Raw genomic sequence first — 26,500 nt, 5'->3', positions numbered from 1 at the left:
GTACCTAGAAACTGTCCTGAAGTAAAGTACTTGAGTAAAAGTATCTAGTTACATTCCATCAGTGCACGTGTACCTCTGTGATGAGTTTTAAGCTCAAATATCAGAAAATACTTTTCCTTTTTGTGATGTCTAATATAAGTTTTTTATTGTTTGGCACAAAGTATTTTGTTCCTTTCTGAGAATTTGGGAATTTTCCTGTTTTAAAAATAGTGCTATTACACAAAACTATATTTGGAGGGACAGAAAACTGAACACTGCAGATATATGTGGAAAATAGAGAATAGTAGAAATACTGTAACAATGTGTACATAACAACCAGGTAGTGTACATCATAGTGTGTGTGTGTGTGTGTGTGTGTGTGTGTGATAGAGTTTCTACTTCCTCTGCCTCTGTTTGGACCTCAGCATCAATTTAACCTCCTACCGCTCCAACTGTCAGGAGGAAATACATGGAGAGCAGAGTCACACACACGCACACGCACACGCACACGCGCACACGCACACGCACACACACACACACACACACACACACACACACACACACACACACAGGCACAGCCAAAGTGTAAAATGGCCAAAGGCGCTTCCATCTCGCTGTATGTGTCCTGAAACAGTCTATTTCAGTCGTGGTGCACTGCAGGAAATGGATTCAGACATGTACACACACACACACGTTCGCACGCACGCGCACACACATACGCACCTGCAGACATAGAGCTACATGCCCGCAAATGTGAGAGAGAGAGAGAGAGAGAGAGAGAGAGAGAGAGAGAGAGAGAGACAGGTGAGCAGTGAGAGGGATCTGTGTTCAATAATAGAGCAGGTGAAAATGATTTCTGCAGGAGTGATGGAGGGACCCTCCACACGTCCTGCACCTCCTCCTGACCTGACCGGCAGCTCCCCCCTCTGGCAGGGGAAGAAACTGCAGCTGTAGGACAAACTGATGTCACTGTGCAGAGCTCGGAGGTCAAACCAAGACAGAACCAGAACTCTAAAACAGAATCTGGAAGTCGACTATTTTCAAACTGCGTCCAACATCACAACTTCAAATGTTTACTCCCAAAAACTGTCTGAAATATTAAATCAACAGAAAATCTAATCAGAGCTGCTGATTATCTATCAACCGACGGAGCAATCATCACTGTTGACCATACCTGTAAGTAACCTGTCACAGTAATATATTACAGTTACTACGTCCAGTGTTACCACCTGAAGTCAAGACTCGACCTTTAAGAAGGAAGCAGCCGCCATGTTGAGTTCATTCACGTCTGTACAAACTTCAGCAAACGGCAAAATGAGCAAGTCAGCGTGAAGCGTGTCAACATAAAGAGACATGTTCTTAACTAAGTGCTCTCTGACACACACACACACAGTAGCGTTGCAGTGATCCGGCCGCTCTTTGCGTCTTAAAGCATGTATTATTGATTGGAACAAGCAGTGGTGAAGTGGAGCGCCAGGCTACAGCTTTGTTCAAGGGCAAAGCAGCAAGCTAGCCACTTAGCAGGCTGACAGGAGAGAGCGAGGGGCGAGAGACAGAGAGAGAGAGAGAGAGAGAGAGAGAGACAGAGAGACAGAGAGAGAGAGAGAGAGAGAGAGAGAGAGACAGAGAGAGAGAGAGACAGAGAGAGAGAGAGAGACAGAGAGAGAGAGAGAGAGAGAGAGACAGAGAGAGACAGAGAGAGAGACAGAGAGAGAGAGAGACAGAGAGAGAGAGAGACAGAGAGAGAGACAGAGAGACAGAGAGAGAGAGAGACAGAGAGAGAGACAGAGAGACAGAGAGAGAGACAGAGAGAGACAGAGAGAGAGAGAGACAGAGAGAGAGACAGAGAGAGAGAGAGAGAGAGAGAGAGAGAGAGAGAGAGAGAGAGAGAGAGAGAGAGAGAGAGACAGAGAGACAGAGAGAGAGAGAGACAGAGAGAGAGACAGAGAGACAGAGAGAGAGAGAGACAGAGAGAGAGACAGAGAGACAGAGAGAGAGAGAGAGAGAGACAGAGAGAGAGAGAGACAGAGAGAGAGACAGAGAGAGAGAGAGACAGAGAGACAGAGAGAGAGAGAGACAGAGAGAGAGACAGAGAGACAGAGAGAGAGAGAGAGAGAGACAGAGAGAGAGAGAGACAGAGAGAGAGAGAGACAGAGAGAGAGACAGAGAGACAGAGAGAGAGAGAGACAGAGAGAGAGACAGAGAGACAGAGAGAGAGAGAGAGAGAGACAGAGAGAGAGAGAGACAGAGAGAGAGACAGAGAGAGAGAGAGACGTCTGCACGTGTGTGTTTGAGTTGTTTCATTGTTAAAGTGTTTGTTCTGTCTGTGTGTCCGACACTGATGAACGGATCCACCGATCAATCTCTGACCTGCCTGTTTACACACTGTGTGTTAGTGTGTGTGTTAGTGTGTGTGTTCCTGAGCTTCCAGGGCAGATGATGATGTCATCAGCGACACATCAGGTTGTGTCGCTGCGACGGTCAGGTCCATCACAGAGACACAACCTGGTGTGTCACCTGAATGTGTTGCTGATGACGCTGGTCAGTAACCGACAGTTACACACCGAGCGATTCAAAATGGTTCTGAAGTGTTGTCGGTTCTCAGAAAGCAGGTTAATAGAAACGAGGAAGAGAATTTAATGTGTGAACGTGGGCGGGACGTTCTGAGTCCACTTTGACCCGACGGCAATAAAATAAATAAAACCTGCCAGAGAAACAACAACGGCTGCAGGCTTCATTCACACCACAACTACCGTCCACCCACACAGACACTGTGTGTGTGTGTGTGTGTGTGTGTGTGTGTGTGTGTGTGTGTGTGTGTGTGTGTGTGTGTGCTCTGACCAGAGTTCAGCAGCTCCTGCTCCATCAGGCCACAGCCCAGCACCTCCATCCAGTCGCCCTGGAAACGCACCTCCATCTCGAAGGAGGGATGAGTGAAGGGGAAGTAACAGTCGACCCACCGCACCTCCACATCTGAGGAGACGAGAGGAGGAGGAGGAGGAGAAGAGGAAGAATTTTAGTGACCTGCATAACGACAGGATGTGATGTCACTTCCTGGCTCTGGCAGTCTCACCTTGTCCGAACAGGTGCGTGACGAGTCGAGTCAGAGTGTGTTTCAGGTCGAACTCCAGCAGCTTGACGGCCTCCAGACTGTGTGTTTCCTGCTTGTGAGGCGACCGTCGACCTCCAGACTCGAACAGAGACAGCTCCTCGCCGTTCTGCACCTTCAAAAACAGCTGCAGGACAAAAAAATATCTGGAACATCCTGACCGTCTCTCTTCGTCATTCAAGGTCAGACTGTCAAACATGGCGTCCTACCTCGTGGTTGGAGAAGAGTCGCACTCCCTCCATCTGGTGGAAGACGGGGTAGTGGCTGGTGTCGATCTCATCCCGCCTGTAAACGTCTCCGGCCAATAAGAAGGCGTCCAGACCGGACCGCACCAGCTCCCTCTGGTGGGCGGAGGTGTGAGCGCGGAGCATCGTCTGCCTGCTCGTCAACAACCAGAAACATGCTCAGTGATTAAAAACTGGAGTCAGGTGATCGATCGGCATTCGAGGAGCTAATCTGTAGAGTGTCTTTACTTGTAAATTTCACATTTCATGTCATTTCATAAACGTATGTCTTTTTTTATTCAAACCAGCAGTTTGAATTCTTGAGTAAAGAATAAAGAGTCGATCTTCAACAGAATTCTGAACTTTTTCCAGCTCATCTCTGAAGTAACCTTTATGGGAACTTCCTAAGGTTTTATGAAGTATGAAATTGATCCTTGGAGCTAAATATCATCGTTGTAATGATTCTGTATGCGTAATCTCGGCCTCAACAGATCCTTGTTTTTCACTGGACTGGGCTGAAACGTCATTGTGGGTGATGAGCCGTGTCACTCACCTGTTCAGGTAGTAGTTATCTCCTCGTTTCCTGCTGGGGTGGTCGGGCGGGATCAGCAAGCTGCCAATCAAACCGGAAAAACAGATTTACTTCACGAATAACGGCAAAAATAAATCGAAGTTTCCACAAACACACATCGGTAAAATGCTTCAAGTGACTTTTATTGTTCATTAAAGACTCAGAACTCAGAGTCTCATCTGGTTCTGATCCGGAGCCGTGAACACAGAGGACTTTGTAACTTGTGGGATTAAAAAGGTGATTTCTCTTCACTCCTGTTGATCAGCCTGACTGCAGCAGTGATCCGGAGAAGACCTCCACTGTCGGGTTCTGTTCTGTTCTGTTCTGCTGACTGGAGCTGGAGGGGAAATGGACTTTACTTCATGAATGTAATGTTACAGAGAGGAGACAGACCAGAACCAGAACCAGAACCAGAGTCTCTGCTGAGTGCTGACTTCACTCAGAGCTTGATCTCAACTCTCTAATGTTCTACAGAGTTCTTCTGGTTCTGTTGGGTCTGGTTCTCAGACTTCCTTCCTCTCTGACTCTCCTGAAGTTACAGACAGACGAGCAGATGAAACTCTGGAGGATTTCTCTGCTGGAACTTTGTTGGACACATCTGAGATGATGTGAGAACAGAACTCAACACCACACAGAACAAAGGTCCAGTTGGTTTCACACATTTTGATGCAGAAGTCGCACGCTTTATATCTTTACTGTATTGTGAAACAATCAATCAATCATTAATGTGCTGACCTGTCAAAGTTCTGCTCCACGGTCACCACTGGACTCAGGTTATCATGGACAGAGAAGAGCGGGTTTCCCCAGCGACCGATGTAGGCACTGTGGAGGACAGAGAGAGATGATGGATGAGCAGAGCTGACGTGGACGATGTGAAGTCGTCCAAAACAAACAACAACGACAGAGAGGAACAAACACACTGCTGGAGGAGGACAGATAAAACCTGACAGATAGTAAACCTTCAAGTGTCGACCACACAGCGGCGGATTTTAGATCCTGAGCTCAACACCATCTTTACCGCCCGAGAAAACACCACGTGCACTGCTCTGATTAGTGAAACTTGCAAGAAAGTATAATGATTAGTTGCTGCATTGGGACAAAATTACAAGATCATGCAGAACTCACAGGGATCAGTTGAATCTGCATTAATTGTTCTGACAACATCGCAGCTTCCTGCAGCAGCCGACTGTGACTCAGATTAACAGGGTTTTATTCATGTTGCAGGATTCATTACAGTCCTCCTCAAAAAGAACCCGAAGAAGTCGGACCGGACAGAGCGACGCAGCGTTAATGTGGAGCAGCTGCTGATCAAGTTCTCATCTTGTTTGAAAATTACCCAGCAGCCCTCAGGTGTCCTCAGAGTCTGCTGTCCTGCTGCTATCAGAGCATGCAGGATTTTCTAAAGAGTAAAGTTCACGACCTGTGAAATGGCAGAGTCATAAACCACTGTCAGACCACACACTCTGTGACTCCTTAATGACTTATTAATGCAGCATTATTAATGCGCTCGCTGCCGCGTGTTGGTTCTTTATGGCGAGTGTGGAACATAACCAGCAGCCTCGCTGTATTTCACCGCTGTGAGCAGTGCAGCAAACTTTTACACCCGACCGTCCCTGAAGACACGGCGAGGCTGCAGAGAGGCAGTCAGCAGAAACAACAGCAGTATACACCAACATGTGGCACCAACGCATGGACCGACAGGACGGACCGGGTTTATCTGGATGTGAAAATGAGAGCGCGCACACGCACACACACACACACACACACACGCGCGCACGCACACACACACACACACACACACTCTGAGGACATTAAATCAGGGAGTCGTGTGAACATTCACACCTGAAGTGTGAAGATTCACATATAAAGTTAAAATTTCACAACAATAGAACATTTGTAGTTCGAGCTGCAGAGCTGACACAGTTGAACAGTCACAGTCACACTAGCAGCTCCGCGATGTCGCTCTTACCATCGAGACGTTATTTAGAACTGGATGTAAAGATGGCGCCGGATCGACTGGCACTCACACCACAACACTGTCGACCGTCCAGGGTCAGATTTAAGACAAGTGGCAGTTTTGACCTGATTCCATTAGAGGAGGATCAGGAAGTCATTTAAGGATTCATCCTCTGGAGACCATGAAAACCACATGATCAACTATCTGAGTGAACCCTCTCCTCAAACAGATCAATAGAGGATCGCTGAAAAAGAAAAGAAACCATGAAAATCCTGATGGAACTTGATAGAAATCAGTTTTCCGGTTGCCTTGTTGAGGACAGGTGTAGTTCCAGGGTGAATGCTGACTCATTGGAAGCATCAGAGACAGTCGATTGAGTCTCGATACTCTGGGTTTGAATTCTGGATTTAATATCGACCCAAAGCTTCAGTATTTGACAAAAACTGCAAATGAGCCTCTTCAATCAATAATCTTCATCCAACCCCACAATCTCAAAGTGTCAGCATCTGACATGTCTGTACTGTTATCTTACCAACAGCAGCTTTAAGATGTTACAGTTAATTCACCAGATGTGGTTTTAATGTAAGAAGAAGTGGCAGAAGCCTGCAGAGTCCAAACTGATTGTTCTGCTGAGGCCCGGTGAGTCACCGGCTGTCAGAGTTGTACCAGAACATGGCGGACTTCACCTTTACTGGACTCGTACCTGTAGAAGTGAGCTTTGATCCGCTCCTTGATCAGCCACAGAGGATGATGGGACTCGTTGTGGAGATTGCGTCCGACCTTGGCCAAGATCCTCGGCGTGACGTTGGTGTAGTCGTCGCGAGGGTAGGACTGACCCAGCAACTCCACCGAGTCCTGACCAATCACAGGCTGAGGGGTGGAGCTGTCTGTGCTGAGCCATCTGTGTGATGCTGCGCTGCTATTGGCTAAGAGCGTTGACAGGCAGCAGCGATGGAGCAGAGGAAGGGGCGGGGTCTGGAGGAGAGGGAGGAGCAATGGGAAGGGGGTTCTGACAAGTTTCATGACGATTGGTCCATGGAGCTGAAAGACATGAGAACACAACAGAAACAATATTAGCATGTAGCTGCGTGTCAGAAACATGAAATCACAGAAATATCATCACATTTTATAACCATTTAAAACTGTCATTTACTCCTTTAAACTTTGCATAGGGATATTTTACAACAACTGACCGACTTCATGCTGTTTCAAATGATGTTCACCAAAATCAAGATTCACAAAAAACAGCAGCCTTCAGTGATTCAACAATAAACAAAAAAAATATATAAATTCAGTTTGTTACAGAGTTCAGTTTCTCAGATCTGTCCAGAGTGAACCCTCTTCTCAAATCAGTAAAAGATCTCTGAAGAAGAAAAATAAACCAACATGTCCGACGCTGTCAGAGTTCCCTCTGGTACCAGTCAGCTGATCGTCAGCACACAGAAGAAGAGTCTGGAAGTGACGCTGCAGGCTAACACCAAGCTAGCTGCAGGCTAACACCAAGCTAGCTGCCAGCTTATGCTAAGCTAGGGGTGTCATTTAGTGTTTTTTTAAACCTTTATTTAAACCTTGTTAACTTTCACGTAGTGTTTTCATGAAAACACCCTCGGATGACGATCGTGGACTTAAAGCTACATTAATTTCTTTTTGGCCACCAGGGGGCAGCAGAACTCTAATTTACACTTCCTGCAGATCCGACTGGAGCAGGTCCAATAACTCCCGTCCTGTTCGCTCAGGTTTGGTCTCTTCCTTCACCAACTCATCACGAGCAGGTTGAGGAGCTCACGATCAGTCAGAGAGGCTTCAGTCCATCATATCAGTGGACAGGGGAGAGGGAGGCAAGCAGGAAGTGAATTAGAGCCCATCGTAAACAAACCACCAGGTTGTCAACGGAGGTCAGGTGAGGTGAGAGCAACAGCTGACAACACACACACACACACACACATTTTATAACAACTGTAACACACAAACATCAAAAACAAAGGTTCATCTGAGTCCCTTTTCCTTCTTTCTATCATTTAACCTCCAACAGGAGATGAGACAGTCATGCGTTTATCTGTCCCACTCAAACATTTGTCCATTCACACACACACACACACACACACACACACACACACACACACACACACACACAGGGAGCATCCCTGAACAAGACAAAGGGTGTTGCATTGCAGTGGCATTGCAGCAAAATGGATTATTGTTCCTAAATCCACGAAGCTTTTACCTCAGCTCTGCTGCTGGTGTCATATTATACTGGACTGGACGGTGCTGAGGTCACACACACACACACACACACACACACACACACACACACACACACACACACACACACACACACACACACACACACACACACACACACACACACACACACACACACACACACACACACACACACACACACACACACACACTATGAACCCGGTTGTTGTGTAAAGGGACATCTGAAGGTCATTTTGACTTTTACAGGAACATCAAAATAAAGTACGTTGAGGAATAATTTCATGATGACGTACGGCAGTAAAAGCACTGATAATGACCCCTACAGGCCACAGCGATCATCACACCCCATCATTATAAACAATACAACATTTTTATTTGGAGGACAGAGCTCTTGAATCCACCCCCCAAAAACTCCTCCTCTGAAAAACATTAATATGTTCAGTAAAGGTCAGTGTAGCTCGGCCTTCATTCGTCTTGTGCACAAAGTTCATAATTTGTCCAAAGACCAGCGCTAAAGGAAAGGTCACGGAAAGACCAGAACTGAAGACGTCCTCTGCAGAGCACTCGTGTCTTCTCAGGGTTTCCTGCAGTGTTTTAATTGCCTGAAGCAAAGCCAACATAAATACACTTTAGTGGTAAAGAGAAGAGAAGCCATGTCTCGCATCTCGTCACCAACACCAACCAAGTTCAGGTGTTCAAGGTCATTCACATAGAACTCATCTGAACATGTGGAGCCCCACAGGGGAGTGATTTAGGACCACTTACATTTGTATAACACAGTAATTTCATGATCTGATTTATCTAATGTATTGACAAGATGAGCCTCAAGATCTGAGTGGATTACCACCTCAGCTTAACAGATGTCTGGAAATCACTGAAAGTACAGTTCAGGTCTGCGTGTCAGTTTTCTAGATTGGAAAAGTGAAGTTGTGGTTAAGATTCATCCACTGGGGATCGTGAATATCAAGGAACGATGGAGACAGGTCTGTGTGGTCTCCGTCTTAATCCAGAACACCTGCTTTCTTCTTCAGAGCTCATGAAGTATTTCTGCTGCAGGTTGTGTTTCAGTAATAAAGCTGAAGAAATAACAGACAGTTTATTTAATAGAATTGAAGTTACAGTTCAGGTATCGTGGGTCAAGTGACATGCTGACTAACATCATGCAACATAAACGTTCCTGTCAGTATTTCAAAGCCTTATAATTATCTCTTCATGAACAACTTGTACTATAAAGGCCTTGTTCTCAGAGAATATATTAAACTCTCTCCACATCTGCAAATATGCTCGTGTCTCCACTTCGCAGCAAACTTTCAAGCGAAGAGAAAGGTCTTTGAATAAATATTTGATGATATTTTCTTGCTGACTGTATTTCATATGTCAAGATGTTCCCTGAGCCCGAGATAACATCTTCAAATGGCTTCTTTTGTCTGACAAATGGTCCAAAACTCTGCAAGCTGGAACAAGAGAGGAACTAGTTTGTCACTTCTGCTTCTGTGAGCTGATTTACTCGATCAGTTTCGCTCTGACCAGGATGGAAATAAACTGCTCGAGCCTCGACTCAAAGACCGAGCACCAACAATAGTTGAAATCCCAGTAATTTGGAGTTTGATCTCCCTCATGCTGCAGCGACAGACTCTCTCTGGGCCTGAGAAATGTGTGAAGGTCTGGAAAAGGTGAAGAGGCCGTTCATCTTTCATGATGACAAAAAGGTCACATGACATTTCCAGACAATATCTAGCTCGACCAGTGACGGACGTGCGTGATCCTGCTGTGGCGAATGTTAACGCAAAATAAAAAAATGTTAACGCAAAATAAAAAAGGGATTGCATCGTTGTTCTTATACTGACACTCTGATGGTTGAAAATGGTTGAGAACAACTTCTCCTCCTCTCTGGGACGGACCTTCTTCTTCTGAGCATGTGATCGCTGCCATATGTCTGTTCCCATGGCACCGAACACGCCACCGCACAGACACATATGGACGCCTACGCACACGGACACACACGTACAGTAAACACACACACGCAGCGTTGAGACCTGAGCTGAGCAGATTCAAACAGACAGCGAGAAGAATAAACCTCCCGCACAGAAAGACCATCCAACACGACGCCATGATCTGCATTCATGATCGTTAAGATCTCAAAAAACCTTTAAAAATTCAGGAAACAAATCAAACGTCACGTCTCTATGAAGCAGCAGCAATCAGACTCTTAATGCACGAGAAAATAAAACAGATTCTCTTTGGCTCATAAGAAAACATTGAACATATTCTCAGAGTCATATTTTAAATTCTGTTTTAGGCGCCTCAGGAGGTCAGAGGTCACGCACACCTGTGACCCTGAAGCCTTCAGATCTGAGGGCAGAAAACAGGGTCCAAGGAAACCAGAGAGATTTCTGAAGCAGAAACGATCACATGGATTTTTAAAACACAGAGTTGTGAACTTAATATTAGATAGGATCAAACTTTAATGAGTCCTGAGGGGAGACGCTGCTGTTTGTTGGTGAAACTCTTCACACGTCTCCGCTCGTATCTTCTTTAACGGCTGACGACGGAGACGGGACCCCAGAGATCGATCCTCCAGAGGGGCCACATGCTTCAACCCACCACCACAAGAAGCGGAAACCTGCTTAATCTGAGCTAATTAGTTTAGATTTTAAAGACAAAGTCAACACGTTCATTGGTGACATCGTATCCAGCTTGTTTCTCTGTTTTAAATCAAGTCTCAGCTGCTTCAGATGTTCAGCAGAACGCTGCAACTCTGTTTTACTGTGAAGCTCCAGAACTGTTCTGTGGACTACCACACTTCATCTGACTTTATATCCTCAGGAGGAGGAGAGGAGGACTTTATATCCTCAGGAGGAGAGGAGGACTTTATATCCTCAGGAGGAGGAGAGGAGGACTTTATATCCTCAGGAGGAGGAGAGGAGGACTTTATATCCTCAGGAGGAGGAGAGGAGGACTTTATATCATCAGGAGGAGGAGAGGAGGACTTTATATCCTCAGGAGGAGAGGAGGACTTCATATCCTCAGGAGGAGAGGAGGACTTTATATCCTCAGGAGGAGAGGAGGACTTTATATCCTCAGGAGGAGGAGAGGAGGACTTTATATCCTCAGGAGGAGGAGAGGAGGACTTTATATCCTCAGGAGGAGGAGAGGAGGACTTTATATCCTCAGGAGGAGGAGAGGAGGACTTTATATCATCAGGAGGAGAGGAGGACTTTATATCCTCAGGAGGAGGAGAGGAGGACTGATGGATTTACATTTTTGTGTTCCTTTACTGAGAATCTCTTCAGTTCAGGTGATTTCTCAGCTGTGAATCTCCGAGCTCTCTCGATCCTCTCGTTACTCTTCACTGAGCACATTTGAGGTTATTGTCGATGTAATAATCTCAAATATGAATGTTAGTGCGGATGGAGGATGCTGCTTCGCCAGCCACATTTGTTTTATGTCGTTTTAATGCAGAACAAATAAGAGCTAATAGGCACCAGGTATGAAAACTATGGCAGATTATTGTGCAGCACAGACAGATAAAATGTGCACCGATGTAAGAGCTCTGGAGGAAGTGAAACATGATTCATCATGTGTGAAAGTTGCTGAGAAAATCCCTTGTTTTGCTGCCAAGAAGTTGTTCTGACTAACCAGCATGGCAGCAGCCAACAGTGAAGCTGTGATGTGACTTCTGACGCTGCCAGCTGACTAAAGGTGGCAACAGAGACGCCGCCAAGGACGAGCTGCAGCGCTCCATCCCAAAAAAAAACACCCTCCACACGTCCAAAAGATGGAGAAACAAACTCGCAAATGTGTCTGAAAGTGAAACAAAAAGCTCTGAGCCTCAGCAGAGTGGAAACAGCAGACTGCAGGAAATACGACGCCGCAGACGAACGCAGCAGCCGCCAAGGTTACAGTGTCGCATCACACGCACACACACAGGTGCACGCCAAGAAAGAGATGTCAGTCAGACAGGTGACATGACGCACACGCTACACAAAGACATAAAGCCTGAACACAAACACACACACGAACACACACGGGCAGCTTCCAGCAGCAGTTTCAGTGCAGAGGGATTCATTCAGCCTGTAAAACCTGACACACTGATAGAGAGAGGTGATAAATGACATACTGCAGAGAGAGAGAGAGGCAGAGACGGGCCTGAAGAGGAAGACAGTGTGTATATAACTGTGTGTGTGTGTGTGTGTGTGTGTGTGTGTGTGTGTGTGTGTGAGTGTGACAACAGGAAGAAAAATGACATAATTAGTCTCTAAAAAGTTCATAATGTTCAAGCTTCTATTAAACGACTTCACTTCTGTTGTGCACAAACACAATTCAACTGAAGAAGAACGACAGTCTGAACTAAAAGCCTCTTTTAGTCACAGACGTCCCAAAGAAAGGAGAAAAAAAGTGAAAATTCCAGTGATAGTTGATCAATAACATGAGATTCAGAATCACGTCTTTACACAGACCTGTCTCCATCTTTACACAGACCTGTCTCCATCTTTACACAGACCTGTCTCCATCTTTACACAGACCTGTCTCCATCTTTACACAGACCTGTCTCCATCTTTACACAGACCTGTCTCCATCTTTACACAGACCTGTCTCCATCTTTACACAGACCTGTCTCCATCTTTACACAGACCTGTCTCCATCTTTACACAGACCTGTCTCCATCACATCTTTACACAGACCTGTCTCCATCTTTACACAGACCTGTCTCCATCACATCTTTACAGACTGATGAGAATGCCCACAATCAAATTGTAGATAAATAACGCTCTCTTCAATGAAAGCAGTTTCCATGCACAGACTCTGTTGCTCTTAATTCAATGCCTCCTGACTTCCTCTCTTGCTCTCATCATAATAACTACGGCCACTGGAGGTCGCCACCGAACAATAAACAAGCCTCAACCTCTATGACAGTGTTCCTGGAGAGGATGGTCCAAAATAACTCTGTGCTGGACATTCAGATATTTAAGATCAGTGCCTCTCCATCTCATGATACGAAACAAAGATGTGGCTTCTCACCAGACGAGCAGCAGTCGAATTATTTTCTTATTTCTGTGACTCAAACATGTTCATCTCTGGGAAAACTGTGAGAGCGATGATTTCATCTGAACTCAGGTTAGATAAGATCTCACTGTGTTTTTATTAGAGACACTGAAGCACGACAACAACAGGAAGTACAAGTCACGTGATCAGCTGCCTACATTAAAAACACAAGAAGGTTTCAGAGAGTTAAAGGAAAAAGATCCACACACACACACACACACACAGTCAGAGGAAGCTATTTTGGAGCTGTCGTGGTTCCACAGAGAACACATGCCATGATGATCACGACTCTGTGTGTGTGTGTGTGTGTGTGTGTGTGTGTGTGTGTGTGTGTGTATGAGAACCTCACATTGGAACAGGTGGTCTCTCTCTCTCTCTCTCTCTCTCTCTCTCTGCAGGAGTGTCAGTGTCGCTCGCCCCCTCCCATCAGAGGGAGTCCCTCTCTGGCACGATGACCACTTCCTGCAGCTCACGCCTCTCTTCCTGTTCACGACATCACAAGCTCGCCAACACAGTAACCCCACTTCCGACGTCCGCCTCCCTTTCTCCGTTATCTAAACGAATAGATCATTAAAATAGTAAAACAGGTTTTGATCTGTTAAATCAGGCTCTGTTAACACTCTCCATGATGAGAAAACCTACTCATTATCTGTAAAGTGGGCAGAAATCTCAGGATGTGACGCAGGATGTCTCCGGTCAGTTTGGCATCTTAAAGTGAGAGCTACAAACAAAAATAACATGGATGCTTGTTAATTATTTAACTTTTTAAGAGTTATAGAGCCTCTTAAAAGAAAAAGTTAATCTGTCCATCAACACAGCAGGTCGTTAAAGCTGTTAAACAAACAAAAGATGTTTAAATTCATCGTTTTCTCACCAAAACTTAACTCGGTGTGAGTCATCGGGCTGACAGCCGGCTAATGAAATCATCTCCATACAAGAAATCTCTCTGTCTATTTACGTCTTTTAAAACTCGTGCTGCGTCCACCGTGTGTGATGTGCTCTGATAGGTTGACGCCAAATAACAACAATCCATAAATCACTTCTCAGATGCATCAAACTAAAGTAACGAGGCTGTTCTGAAGCTGTGAGGAGGAGAGGAGAAGTCACACAGATACTCAGAGTAAACTCACCAAAACTACAGTTCAGCTGACTAACTTCTAACTTCTCACCCTTTAAGAAAGTAGCATCCATGCCCACCCTACAGCCCACAACAGCCAATGAGTGATTGTTTTAAAAACGTGATGAAGAAGAAACATCAGACGTCTCCATCAGCTACAGTCTGCAAGAGGACTGATCTCAGACCAGATTCACACCCACGTCAGACGCTAACATGTTTAGCTTCTGAGCTCCAATGAAATCTTAATAAAAGTGTAAATCTGATCTGAGATCAGTTAGTGATGTGTTCTCTCCTGCAGACTGTAGCTGATGGAGACATCTGATGTTTCTGCGGTTCAAAAATCAGTTTCAGCTGATTGTTGCTTATTTTGTAAAATGTGGAGACATTCGAGTGAGAGCTGAGCCTGATGTGAGAGCTGAGCCTGATGTGAGAGCTGAGCCTGATGTGAGAGCTGAGTCTGATGTGAGAGCTGATTCTGATGGATTATTTATCTGCAGCCAGTTTAAAGTGGAAACAGGCTGAATCTCAGAGAAATCAATTTAATGGATGAATTATAAAAACGCCCTGCGATCATTTTACGCTCCTAGTCAATATTGTAAAAATAAACCAGAACCAGAACCAGAACCTGGTCCGCTCGCTGTCTGACTGTGTTAACATCTTTAATTCACTGAGGAACATTTGTTTGTGACCTGATATTTTATAAAAGATATGAGGTGTACGCAGCCATAAAGCAGGACAGCAGCCGTATATATACACACGTGTGTGTGTGTGTGTGTGTGTGTGTGTGTGTGTGTGTGTGTGTGTGTGTGTGTGTGTGTGTGTGTGTGTGTGTGTGTGTGTGTGTGTGTGTGTGTGTGTGTGTGTGTGTGTGTGGCGGCCGCCTGCAGCAGGATTTATGGGAGCTGTAGTCAGACTGATTGGCTGGTACTGTGGCGTTCATTTAAAACAGCGTGTCCTGAAACGACCCCACATCCATCTTCACCCCGGCTCCTCCTCATCCTCCCGACGGAGCTCCCCCTCTCCCCCCTCCCCCCTCCTCCCCTTGCTCCTTTAAAAAGCCATAAACTCATAAACAGTCCACCCACTCTCTAAATCTGCCTCCCTGCTCCTCGTTCATCCACAGATTCACTCCTCCTCCTCCACCCTGTCCTCCTCCCCTCTCTCACCCTCTTCCTCCTCAGAACTGTTTCCTCTTCCTGTTTTCCACTGCTTTAATCCTCCATCCTCTCGTCTTTATTTGAACACCTCTGACTCACGTCGTTCAGGTCCAGTCTGCCTGAAGAGAGTCTGACGATGAGTGAACGAGCAGATTAAACTGGTCTGAGGTCAGTCAGAGACAGAAACTTGAGTTCAGACAGTGGACAGTTGGATTTTTGTGTTTATAATGAAAATAGGGTTAAGGTTAACAGCCCTCTGAGATACAGATGTGCTCTCCCCTGTTTTCTCCCTCCTCCTCCTCCTCCTCCTCCTCCTCCTCCTCCATAATAAAGCTGTGGATGCTCGGCTTCAGGAGGCAGGCGGCTCTTTGACAAGCAGCATTACATCAAACCTGCACAGGAAGACTGTAAAACTGTAATAAAAGAAGAGATTTCTTTACAGATACAACAGAGAGGAGAGGAGAGGAGAGGAGAGGAGAGGAGAGGAGAGGAGAGGAGAGGAGAGGAGAGGAGAGGAGAGGAGAGAGGAGGAGAGGAGGAGAGGAGAGGAGAGGAGAGGAGAGGAGAGGAGAGGAGAGGAGGAGCATCTGACACGATGAAGAAGGAGAGAAATTTTATGGTCTGAGGAGAAAAGTGCCGAGGTTGCAGCTCTCTGCCACACAGCAGCTCTGCTCATACATCCAATTTGTTTCCCTTCACTGTGACACACACACATACACGCACACACATATACACACAGCTTCAGCTCAGCGGCCTTCAGGCTTCCCCATCCTGTTTGTTCTTCATCTCCACTGCCATGACAGGACCACACACACACACACACACACACACACACACACACACACACACACACACACACACACACACACTATGCTTACTCCACACTTCTCCGCAGCCACTGAAACTTTTCTTCAGTCCACATCAGTGAAACAAGAGAAGAGTCTGTTTGATCCGTCGCCACATGAAGCTGTTAAATTCACACAAACCAGAAACACACCAGCAACAGACTCCATTAACAAATGTGTCAGTTTAGTGAGTTGTTGAGTTGGAGACACTTTATAAACTCTGTGAAACTCTGTCTCTGACTCATTCTGCATTATTTGGACCTTCATGTGAATTCAGCAAATGTTCTACAGGAACTTCTTTCTGTCTTTGAGCAGAAACATGGGAGTCTGTTTGTCTCAGTGATGTTGATCCAACAGAACAAGTCATTTTGTTTTGTGGCACCACAGAGGCTGCAGCATGGACGCTCTCTCTCTGGACCGTTAAAGATGATCTTACATGGACTACATGCAGTTTTATGATCGTTTAAGTTTGGTGGAAACGTTTCATTTAGCTGTGAAGTCACACAGAAACAGACTGTGGCAAGTTCAGCTTTGGTGAAACTGCATCTGTGTTCTTCACCACACCTGTTTATTTGTTGTCCCTCATCATAGTTTCAGGTCAGCTGCTCGGCTCAGAGCCGTCAGAAGCTCTTTGTCATCATGGAAATCAGTTCAGCCTGTGAAGTTTGTCCTGCAGCGGCAGCACGGAGCTTCTTTATGAATACGAGGAGGCCGGCCGGCGTATCGATCGCTTTGAGCCGTCGTCCCTCAGGACGGTGAGGGCCGATCTGAATCAATCATCCTCTGCAGCGCCACACGGCAGCAGCTCAAAGATCGTTTTTTCTCCCCCGATCTGTCAGATTCAGCACACAGCAGCTTCAGGGAGGAGGGAAATATGTAGACTGTGCAAAATATAAAGTTTACTGCTGTTGTTGTGTTGCAGGTTATAAAGTCATAAAGCCTGATGACAGACGACGTGCAGTCAGAGAGCAACAGCTCAGATCTGAGCCGAGGATCTTTTACAGTATCCAGTGATGTGACTATTTCTGCTGATGACTCATCCTGCACCCGAGGGCGTGGCCTCATGTCTCCTTACTTTTATTACCTGTATCTAAACTTTACTCACTGATTTGGGTAAAGCCGGATTTTCTTCAATGGAGAAAGTATTTTTTTCTGACGTCCTCCAGCTGCTCAGACAGGTAGCATTACTCGTTGCTATAGTAACTGCTAACTGCTGCTAGCCTGCTGTATTGGCTTTTTAACCACACCTTCACATAGCCCATAGTCGTGAACACGAGACGACTCACATCCTCGCAGGAAACCTGGTTTGGTTTATCTCCAGGGTCTCTGATCATTCTCTCAGATATCTGCTGTATTTTAATGTTTCATTGTGTTGAGTTGCTGCTGCTTCAAAATAAAAGGACTTTTATTGTGAAGAATTTGTAGTAAAATGAAGCATGTGATCAGGAGCGTCACATCGCGAACACGTCAACAATTAGAGGACGGAAAAATCAACAAACAAACAGATTCAAGACTTCAAGATTCATGTGACTAAAAATAAGGTGACTTCATCTTCACCTGAAGAGAGAGAGACACCTGTGCACCTGTTAACTAGCAGGGTGTGTGTGTGTGTGTGTGTGTGTGAGAGACAGAGACAGACACACACACACAGAGGAAGTGTGTAGGAGTGAATCCTGGCTGCGACAGAGTCAACATATGCTTAAGAGATGTTGGAGAGAGAGCAAATTGGAAACTGAAATTATGCCTCGAACACACACACACACACACACACACACACACGCAGTCGGGTATTTTTGGCTAATTTTGCAGCTTTGCAATTCATATTTTCGGCGTTCGGGGATTCGACAGAAGCAGAAATCTCATTTCTCCTCGTTTAGCCGTCACCCACTCGCGGCGCCGTCCTCTGGGTGCGACTGCTGATAATTATACAATATTGCTAATAGAACAATTCTGACACATTTCAGCTCCTTTACAGCATCTGCTGCAGCTGAAAACACACAAAGTGTTTGTATTAAAATGTAAAATGATTTCTGGGATGATGTTTTCAACACAGCGGGGAGCGATAACTCAGAGACACACTGAGACTGTTTAACTAATGACTGAGGTTTGTGTATTGCAGCTGCTTTAAATATGAAAACAATAGTGAGATCCAGAATATATCCTGATATATAACACAACATGTCTGCCAACCTTAACATAGATGTTTTGCAAAACGAACATTTTCCTGTACATTGTCGCTTCTCGTCCGATGGAAGCACGACGGTGACAGTTACATCGTCTGAAACCGAATAATCAGCACAATTTCTGACGTATTTTCCCTCGCAGGTTTTATTCAACCCGCAGCGATGAAATCAAAAGCTTGTTTCAAATTTGTATTAAATACACAGTAGATAAATGTGCTCGGGTTTTCACTCTCATAAAGAACAGGTGCGTCACAGAGCCAAGCTCCTCAGGAAGAGACAAGCTCTCTCCACTGGAAACTGCTGCTACTGTAGAAAAGGGCAGCGTGGAGATGAAAGAGGAGACGGAGGAGACGGAGGAGGCAGGTGTGTGTCGGAGGATGAGAGCCGAGCAGCCGACCTGTAGCTCAGGTATGGTCTCATACTTCCTCACGACATGCAGATGTATTCTTTGGATCAGAGCTGGACTCTGATCCTCGTCTCCTCTGCAGACCTGCCGACTCTCCTGGCTCAGCATTAGAGAGACGGCGAGGAAACAGTTTACACGTTTTCTAAAAGCCTCATGTGTGCACGGTTTGTTTCTCTGGAGGAGGTTTGGTGATTTTAACATCACGTGGTCGTCCTGTGTGGGATTCTTCGGTTCGACTCTCGTTATAATTAAAGCTCCGTTTGCCTTCGTTCTCTCCTCCCTCTCTCTCTCCGGTCCTCCTTTAATTAACGTCCTGTCCACTGAGAGACTTTGTATCTTGGAGTGTGGATTAAGTTTTTGCTCACAGAGCTGCGTTTCCTGTTAATAAGTGGAGTCAGTGGAGTCTGGCCCTGGTTGGGTTAACGCTCTCTTCTTCAGTTTGCATGGTTTATGGCACCGACTGAATCATAACAGTGCATCCAGCCCAGTTGGCAGGAATATTGTTGGTAGTTAATGTCTCTGCAGACTGCAGATACATCCAGAGATGCTCTTTGTACCAAACGCAGTTCATGTTAAATACAGCCAAACGTCTAACTACATCGCTGGATAGTTTTCAGGACACCTTGAGATCTTTCCGTCTCTGATCGTGGAGACCAGCACAGGTATGTTAATCCAGACCATGATGTGTTTCTAACCCTGACCACAGTTCAATCACAGTGTTGTAGCAGGAGAGGAAAAGAAAATCCAACTTGAACAGACGTGAAGTTGAAACATAAGGAATCGTTGTGCACTGTGCCAACGTCCATCTTGGAGAACAGATGATCAGTTAGCTCCACAGCTAACTGACCTGCTAACCGCAGCTAGTTGCTACAGCACAGTCGTGTTGGTGGCACCGTTGAGTTGTGGCAGTTTCTCACAGACTAAACACACAATCCCTCACACAGACACACACTGTTAATATTTACATACAGGACACACGGCAGCTCTACTGTGAAGCTTCAGCTCTGTCAGATTGCAGCCATGAGACCTGCGAACATGAACAAAGCAGCTGAGCGACTCCACACAGCTGATCTTTGGCTGCCGACACACTCTGCTGCCTCCTTATTAGCAGCCCAATGTCTCATTTTCACAGTTTTTACCCACAGTTCCCAGCTCTGGTACAGACAGGAGGCTGCGCTGCCCCCCCCCGAGGTCTCGCGGGTCATAAAACATGGATTTAGATGCTGCAGTGTGAAGACGTAATGAGGAGGAACCAGGTGCTTTAATGTTTAACTTCTGCTTTGTCGTGGAGCTTCCCAGCCTGCAGAGAGAAGACCTGACAGACCAGCAGTCTGACACAGTAACACATTACTTCTGCTCATCAGAGGAAGAAGAAGTAGTGACGTTTATGTCAACATGATAAACTTAATGTCCAGAAACTGTTATTACAGCCAATCGTCTGACCGCAGTCAGACCCAGTCAGATGTTTCCAGACCAACACCGGCTGTTTTTCACCTGTAGTTTGAGCGTCTCCGTCTGTGACTGTGGCGAACAACACGGATCCTCTGGTGAAAACTACAGTGAGCAGCTGGAAAACTGACTGAAAACTGTTTGAGAGGAGCTGTAAAAGATTTATGTCTGAACCAGCGGGTCAAAGACAGGAAGTCAGACGGTATCCAGACATGATGCTGGTTTTAGCCTTCTTCTTGATATTTGCCAACTATAATAAATAATCCATATATTTCTGCATTATCAAAAAATGTTTCCAATTTGAGGAAACCAAGACAGAATCCACAGAATCCACTGCTTTCAGCTCACACATGAGGATTTGATTTCCTTTTTATGAATCCAGATCACAACTGATACCACAACAATATCGTTATCTTGAGTTGAAAATCGTTCAGTGAAAATCAGTGAAGACACTGTGACAGAGCGAGTTGGAAACCTATGACAACAACATGTATGATGGATACTGATCCTTTGTGCACCAACAAGGAGTTAAAGCAGCAGCGGCCTTTGAGGAAAAGAAAAGAGGGTTTCACTTGCGCTGTATCTCAGCACTTCACCTGGTTTGAAGGCAGCTGTGGATGCAGCCGTTGTTAAAGTTAAATGTTACTGATATTTGTTTTCCACGACTACAGCGATGTGGTGGAACGCTTGCAGACGCTGCAGTTGTCTCTTTACACTCACTGCTCAAAGTCCTGAATATCATAATCACTCCTGTGACGTTATTATGTCCCTAAAATCAAGCTGATCAACGGCCAGTACGTTTAGAGTGACACCGATTGGCAGTCAGCGTTTCTATCGTTCATCACATCGGTCTGAAGGTGATCCCAACGATGTGGTTCGCTCCACCATCCTCTTATGTTCAGATTGAAAACAAGTTGAGAGATGACGAGGATTCAAATGAAACCATGATTAACGATCTTGTTTTCAAGCTAAAATAAAAACACAGATTCACAGGTTTTCTTCAAATTTTTTTACACAGGACTTTTAAATGTTGTTTGGTTGATTATCTGCAGCCTCCTACTTCATTCATCAACACGTGTGTCGGCCGGCTGCAGCGAAGTGACAGGATGAATCACCGCCACAGTTTAACTGATCCGCCGTTTGGAAATGCACCCAAGATATTGGAAACGTTTGGAGTCTGTGAGACGAGTCCAGGGAGTGTTTCGATGTTACATAAGAGAGCAGCTCAGTGTGTGTGTGTGTGTGTGTGTGTGTGTGTGTGTGTGTGTGTGTGTGTGTGTGTGTGTGTGTGTGTGTGTGTGTGTGTGTGTGTGTGTGTAGATTAAGGTCTGGTGGGCTCAGCAGGTTCAGGAAGGGCTTTCTAGAACAGATGGAGGACACAAACACACACAGGCAGTAGAAAGGGTGTGCACACTAACTCACGCCAGAGAAATCAATTTGACATCCTGGGTGATATTTTCGACAGCAAAGGGCTACGAACACACACACACACACACACACACACACACACACACAGATGTCCTGTAAATCCTCCGCAGCTCCAACAATTAGCGCAGCAGCTAATTTGTCTTTGCTGACAGCAGAACAAATGCTAACACTCCCTGTCGCTAATACAGTTAGCATGGCCGGCCAGGTCAATGCTTCAGTCCAACTGGCTGCTTCTGACGCTCAGAACACACTTCAGGTCGCAAAATCACCTCAGCTCAACTCAGATTGGTAGATTTATGACTTCTGTTTGCTAATCCATGAGTGAGAAGGAAAGGAGGAGGAAAGGAGGAGGCAGAGGAATCAATCAGTCAGACCTCGACCACGTCCTTCTGAGCTGTAAACAAGTTCTCCTGCGATGGAGCTCCACCAAACATCCTCCTCCCAGACCAGATGAGGCCTGTCTCACTAATCATCTGCTGGTGTAAACAGGAAGCACAAGATTGTATCCTCTGTGGTTGTTGCTCAGCTCTCACCAAAATGCAACCACGTTTTACTGCCTTTTGTAAACCAATTTTCAGAATAGATATTCATAATGTAAAGTGTATTCATGTCCTGTCACTTATTCGGAGCTCTCACAGTAAAATTATTGTAAAAACCGAGTCAACTCAAGACTTCAAAATGTGACTCTGACGTAGCTGAACATCTAAATAGATGATATAAAACTCGGTCACGGAGCAGAAGAAGACGGATGTTTGTAATCTGTGCGAGCTGAACGTGGTCACCGATGTCGACAAACACACAGAACCGTTTCATCCAATAAAGGAAAGAGATTCAAAAGAGGTTGGCCGGAGCAGCGATGAAGAAAGTTTGCAGTTAACAGCAAAACCCATCGATTCTGAATGACGACTGATCCCAGTAGCTCACCGTACCATCTGCTGCCCACACACACACACACACACACACACACACACACACACACTTTACCAGCAGGTGTGTTTCCTTTCGGTCCAACCTTCATCACTCTCCTCCAGTTTAGCTTTGACTCTGACAACAGAGGAGAAAACTTTCCCTCTGCCGGCTGAGAAAATCTGTCATTCAGATAAACTTCAGGTCTCGGACTCTGAACTACATTACCCAGGAGGCCGATTATCTTCTGTGGAACCTTAATCACCTGTCCCTACTGTTCCTGGTGGGGTTGTAAATGAGGTCGGACCCCTGGTGTACAGCACTAACCACATTATCTGAGACGGAGCCGCCTGCCTGGACCTCGTTAACGGCAACATTAGCTGTGTGGAGGTCAGGATTTATTCATCGGACCGGACACTTTGTCAGGACTGGTGTTGGGATTAAGTCGAGCGTATCATGAGAGTAAAACATCGTCTTTAACTGTTTTATTCTGGAGCTTCTGTCTGTCTTTCCAACATTTTACTCTTAGCGCTGTTTGTTGTCTAAGGCCCGGTCCACATGGATACGGATACGTCTTATTACCTCCACATTCGACAAAGCTAACACCCCTGATAAAGCTATTACAAGGCTAAAGTTTTACTTTTAGCTGCACTTTTATGTCCTTTTAAATGACATCCGTCTGAGTTGTCTCTCTGTTCTGTCTGTGTTCTGCCCTACTGACCGTAAAATACTGATCGACGGACTGGTGCTGTTCTGAATTGGCCCAAATCTCACTTAAGATGGTGTCTGTTGGTCACCACGAGCCTGAGTGAGCGAAAATCACATGTGGAGTTTCTCGCGGGTCTCTTCTATTCAACGTCTTAAAGCGAAACTCTCGCCAAAATGCAACCTAGGGTCTTTTTGTGAATGTATATCAGTCAAACCTTTGTGTAAACTCATAATTACGATCAAAGAGCCACTTTTAAGATTTACTGTATTTTTGTTTACGGGTCAAACTCATTTTCAGTGGGAGAGCTACAGGAAAATACGATGATAACATCAAAATCTCTATTTTTAAAACTCTAAGGTGGAACTACTGTCTTCCAGCAACAACTATCCACTCGAGATCTCACGTGACTTTTCCAGCTTTTGATTTTAGTATTGTCTCTTATATGAGGCTCCTTTTTCAACTTCAAGGTCAATATTGTTTTTCACAACGACAAAACAACAAATTATCCGCATTTATATGGAACTAAGCTTTAGGAGCGTTCCACCTTAACTGTCCTCCAGGTTACGTCTCATTCTGAGGTCGACTCTTCTCCACTGGCAGGACGGCGGCAAGCGGAACAAGCTACTGCTAACATGAGCTGTTCAAAAACTTTCTTTTTAATGACTCTGTGTACACAAACAATGTTCTCAGTGCTGGTGTTCATGTGTAGAGACCCTGGTGATGCTACCAGCAAAGTTTCATGTTGTGTCAAGACTTCTTCCTGTTTTAAATATGGAGCAAAGTGCCCGTAGCAAAAATTGAAAATGAGTTTGACTCGAAAACGTCAATACGGTAAATTTTACACGTGCCTCTTATGTCGTAATTATGTTTTTACACAAAGGTTTGACTCAGGTACATTCACAAAGAAAGCCTTGGTTGCATTTTGGTGAGAGTTTCACTTTAACGTAGGCTAATTAACAGAGACACATCTCTGCTAGATACACTGGATTAATGCTCCCTCACACTGAACTCCATGTTTAACTCCACTCGGCGCCTCTCTGCTCTCCTTGGCTCTGTCCACTGGACTGACATCGGGGTAGAAGACCGTCTCAGCGTTCAGAACCGACTGACGAGCTTGGACAGCCGACCTTTTGGAGCAGCTTTAAGACAGACAACAAGAGCAGGAAGGAAGCCAACATACACTAATGCAAATACGATGCCACTGAAAGCAGCCATTAGCTCGTTAATCACCTCGGCTGTAACTCTTCAGATTCAGCCCTCATATACAAATTTAATCCCGGTCGGGTTTTAGTGTTTTATTATTCAAATGAAGCACTAATGAATTCAGAGTCAGGCAGTAAAACATAACTCACTGCTGAGCTGCTTTTTTTTTTTTCATTACTGAACTTTTAATTGGTAGATCTGATAATAGCCTAACCTTGACTCTGATTGGTGGAGCTGATTGCAGTCTAGTGGAACCTCAGACTGACCTGCCGGGGGGCCCCAGGGCTGAGACCAGCTCCGGGTCCCCTTTTAGTCTCAAGTTCTTTCAATTACGTGGAAACTTGGCTGCGCAGTAATTTGATGAAGTGGCTATAACTGATATTGCTATCACCACAATGTTGTTGGTTCTGGTAGTAATGATCCTGCGGCTCCCGTTGAGTCTCAGCTCACTGTCTGTCTGGACACAACTTCCCTGTTCTGGTTCAAAACCAGTGCTCTTGCAGGGTTTCACTTTTCCAGACATTTGCAGCAAGCAGCCGTCGAACGCGAGGTGACTACAACGATCCGCGGTGTGATGAGATTCAGAGATGATGCTGAAGTCTGCAGCGGGCAGTAATTACAGGCAAAGGCAGAGGCAGCGAGCTGGACGTGGAAGCCCCTCCGTTATTAATGAAAGCTAATGAAGGCTGCAGCTCTGATCTCCTCTCCTCCCTCCATCCCTCACTTACAGGCAGCTGGGTTAATTTAGACCACAGGCGGACATCCAACACTGATACATCTCTGTGTGTGAGTGTCTGTCTCATTACAAAATCAGGGAGGTTTCCTGATTAAAAAGATGACTGAATTTCACCCGACACCAACTGGGTTTAAGAAGCAGAGCAAAGAAAAGCCAAATGTAAACGATGACAGTCAGCAGTGTGAGAAACTAAAGAAATGTTACAAAGAGCAGGAAGAAATCAGGCAAGGAACCCATTTGTTTTCATAAACATCTTGTCCAGCAGTTTTAAAATGGCGTAAGTATAGATTTAAAATTACAGACTGATTCTGTCTGTCTGAGGTTTTAACTCTACATCCATCTGCTGCTTCTGTTTCTCGTGTGTCCACAGAATCTAATTCAATCTTCTATCTAAACTGTCAACACCAAGTCTCACTACAATGTGTTGAACGTGCTGCAGGTGAAATGAAAAGAAAATGATGTCATCACAACGTTTACACCTCTTTAAACACCTTCTCTTAAATTCTGTGGGTTTTGTGTTCATTACTGTACAACTACAACCTGCCGTTTAATGGATGCAGCTCGTCCATAACTCTGACGATTGATTTCCTGCAGCTGTGTGTGTCGCTGGCCCTCTACAGGACTCTAACTTTGTCTCCATAAACATTATGAATCATCAGCACAGATGTTCCCTTCAGTCCGGTCGCTGCAGCCCTTGATTTGGACTTTCTCCAGCTCCTCTCCGACACATCAAAGCATCGCCTCATTCTGACTATATTTGCATTTTGCTGCCAATTAAAGTTGAGGTCGGGTTTGTTTACATCTGCTGCGTGACTTCAGTTTCCTCAGACCGAGAGTGACATTAAACACCAAATAAATCTTAAATCCCAGGAAAGCTTCGTAAATGTGTCTTTATGCAGTGAGAGGGAGGTCAGGGACATGAAATATTCATTCAGACATAAACTGAAAATTCTCTCATTCCGGACATTTTGTGTGTACGTCGTCACAACAACAGCAGTATTTCTAACTAGTTTGAAATTCCAAGTCAGTCATGTTTTATTCAGTATTTTGGGTATTTTCTCACATCATTTGTTAACCTGTTGTTGTATTTTGTCCTCATTTTTCTCCATTATGAGCCATCACGCCTTCTTATTATTAATTTCTCTTTAATTTTTTTTTTTTTTTTCTACGAATGAAACAGGGAAACATCATCGCAAAATCTTGATGCTGAACGTATTTTAACTAAAAGGGAATTGTAGAGGAAACAGCAGGG

General features: G+C 45.2%; 1 protein-coding gene across 6 annotated transcripts in view; it reads right to left on the bottom strand.

Annotated features, from left to right (window-relative positions):
- fars2 (phenylalanyl-tRNA synthetase 2, mitochondrial) overlaps nucleotides 1–26,500 on the bottom strand; it is a 99,509-nt gene that overhangs the window by 66,833 nt on the left and 6,176 nt on the right. For 4 of the 6 annotated variants that reach the window (XR_005071442.1, XM_037078886.1, XM_037078888.1 and 1 more), the window contains exons 3-8: nucleotides 6,544–6,881; nucleotides 4,619–4,705; nucleotides 3,866–3,925; nucleotides 3,298–3,466; nucleotides 3,053–3,215; nucleotides 2,821–2,952 (exon numbers count right to left, since the gene is read on the bottom strand). Coding sequence is in view for 5 of the 6 variants with exons in the window: in XM_037078886.1 (XP_036934781.1) it covers nucleotides 2,821–2,952; nucleotides 3,053–3,215; nucleotides 3,298–3,466; nucleotides 3,866–3,925; nucleotides 4,619–4,705; nucleotides 6,544–6,863 (931 nt within the window). In the remaining variant the exon portion in view is untranslated. Of the gene's footprint in view, nucleotides 1–2,820; nucleotides 2,953–3,052; nucleotides 3,216–3,297; nucleotides 3,467–3,865; nucleotides 3,926–4,618; nucleotides 4,706–6,543; nucleotides 6,882–13,458; nucleotides 13,664–13,751; nucleotides 13,831–26,500 lie in introns of all 6 variants that reach the window. The other 2 variants (XM_037078889.1, XM_037078891.1) reach the window with 2 other exon arrangements.

The sequence above is a fragment of the Acanthopagrus latus genome, chromosome 19, assembly GCF_904848185.1.
Source record: "Acanthopagrus latus isolate v.2019 chromosome 19, fAcaLat1.1, whole genome shotgun sequence".
NCBI classification, from domain to species: domain Eukaryota; kingdom Metazoa; phylum Chordata; class Actinopteri; order Spariformes; family Sparidae; genus Acanthopagrus; species Acanthopagrus latus.
This window is presented reverse-complemented; position numbering and strand designations above follow the sequence as displayed.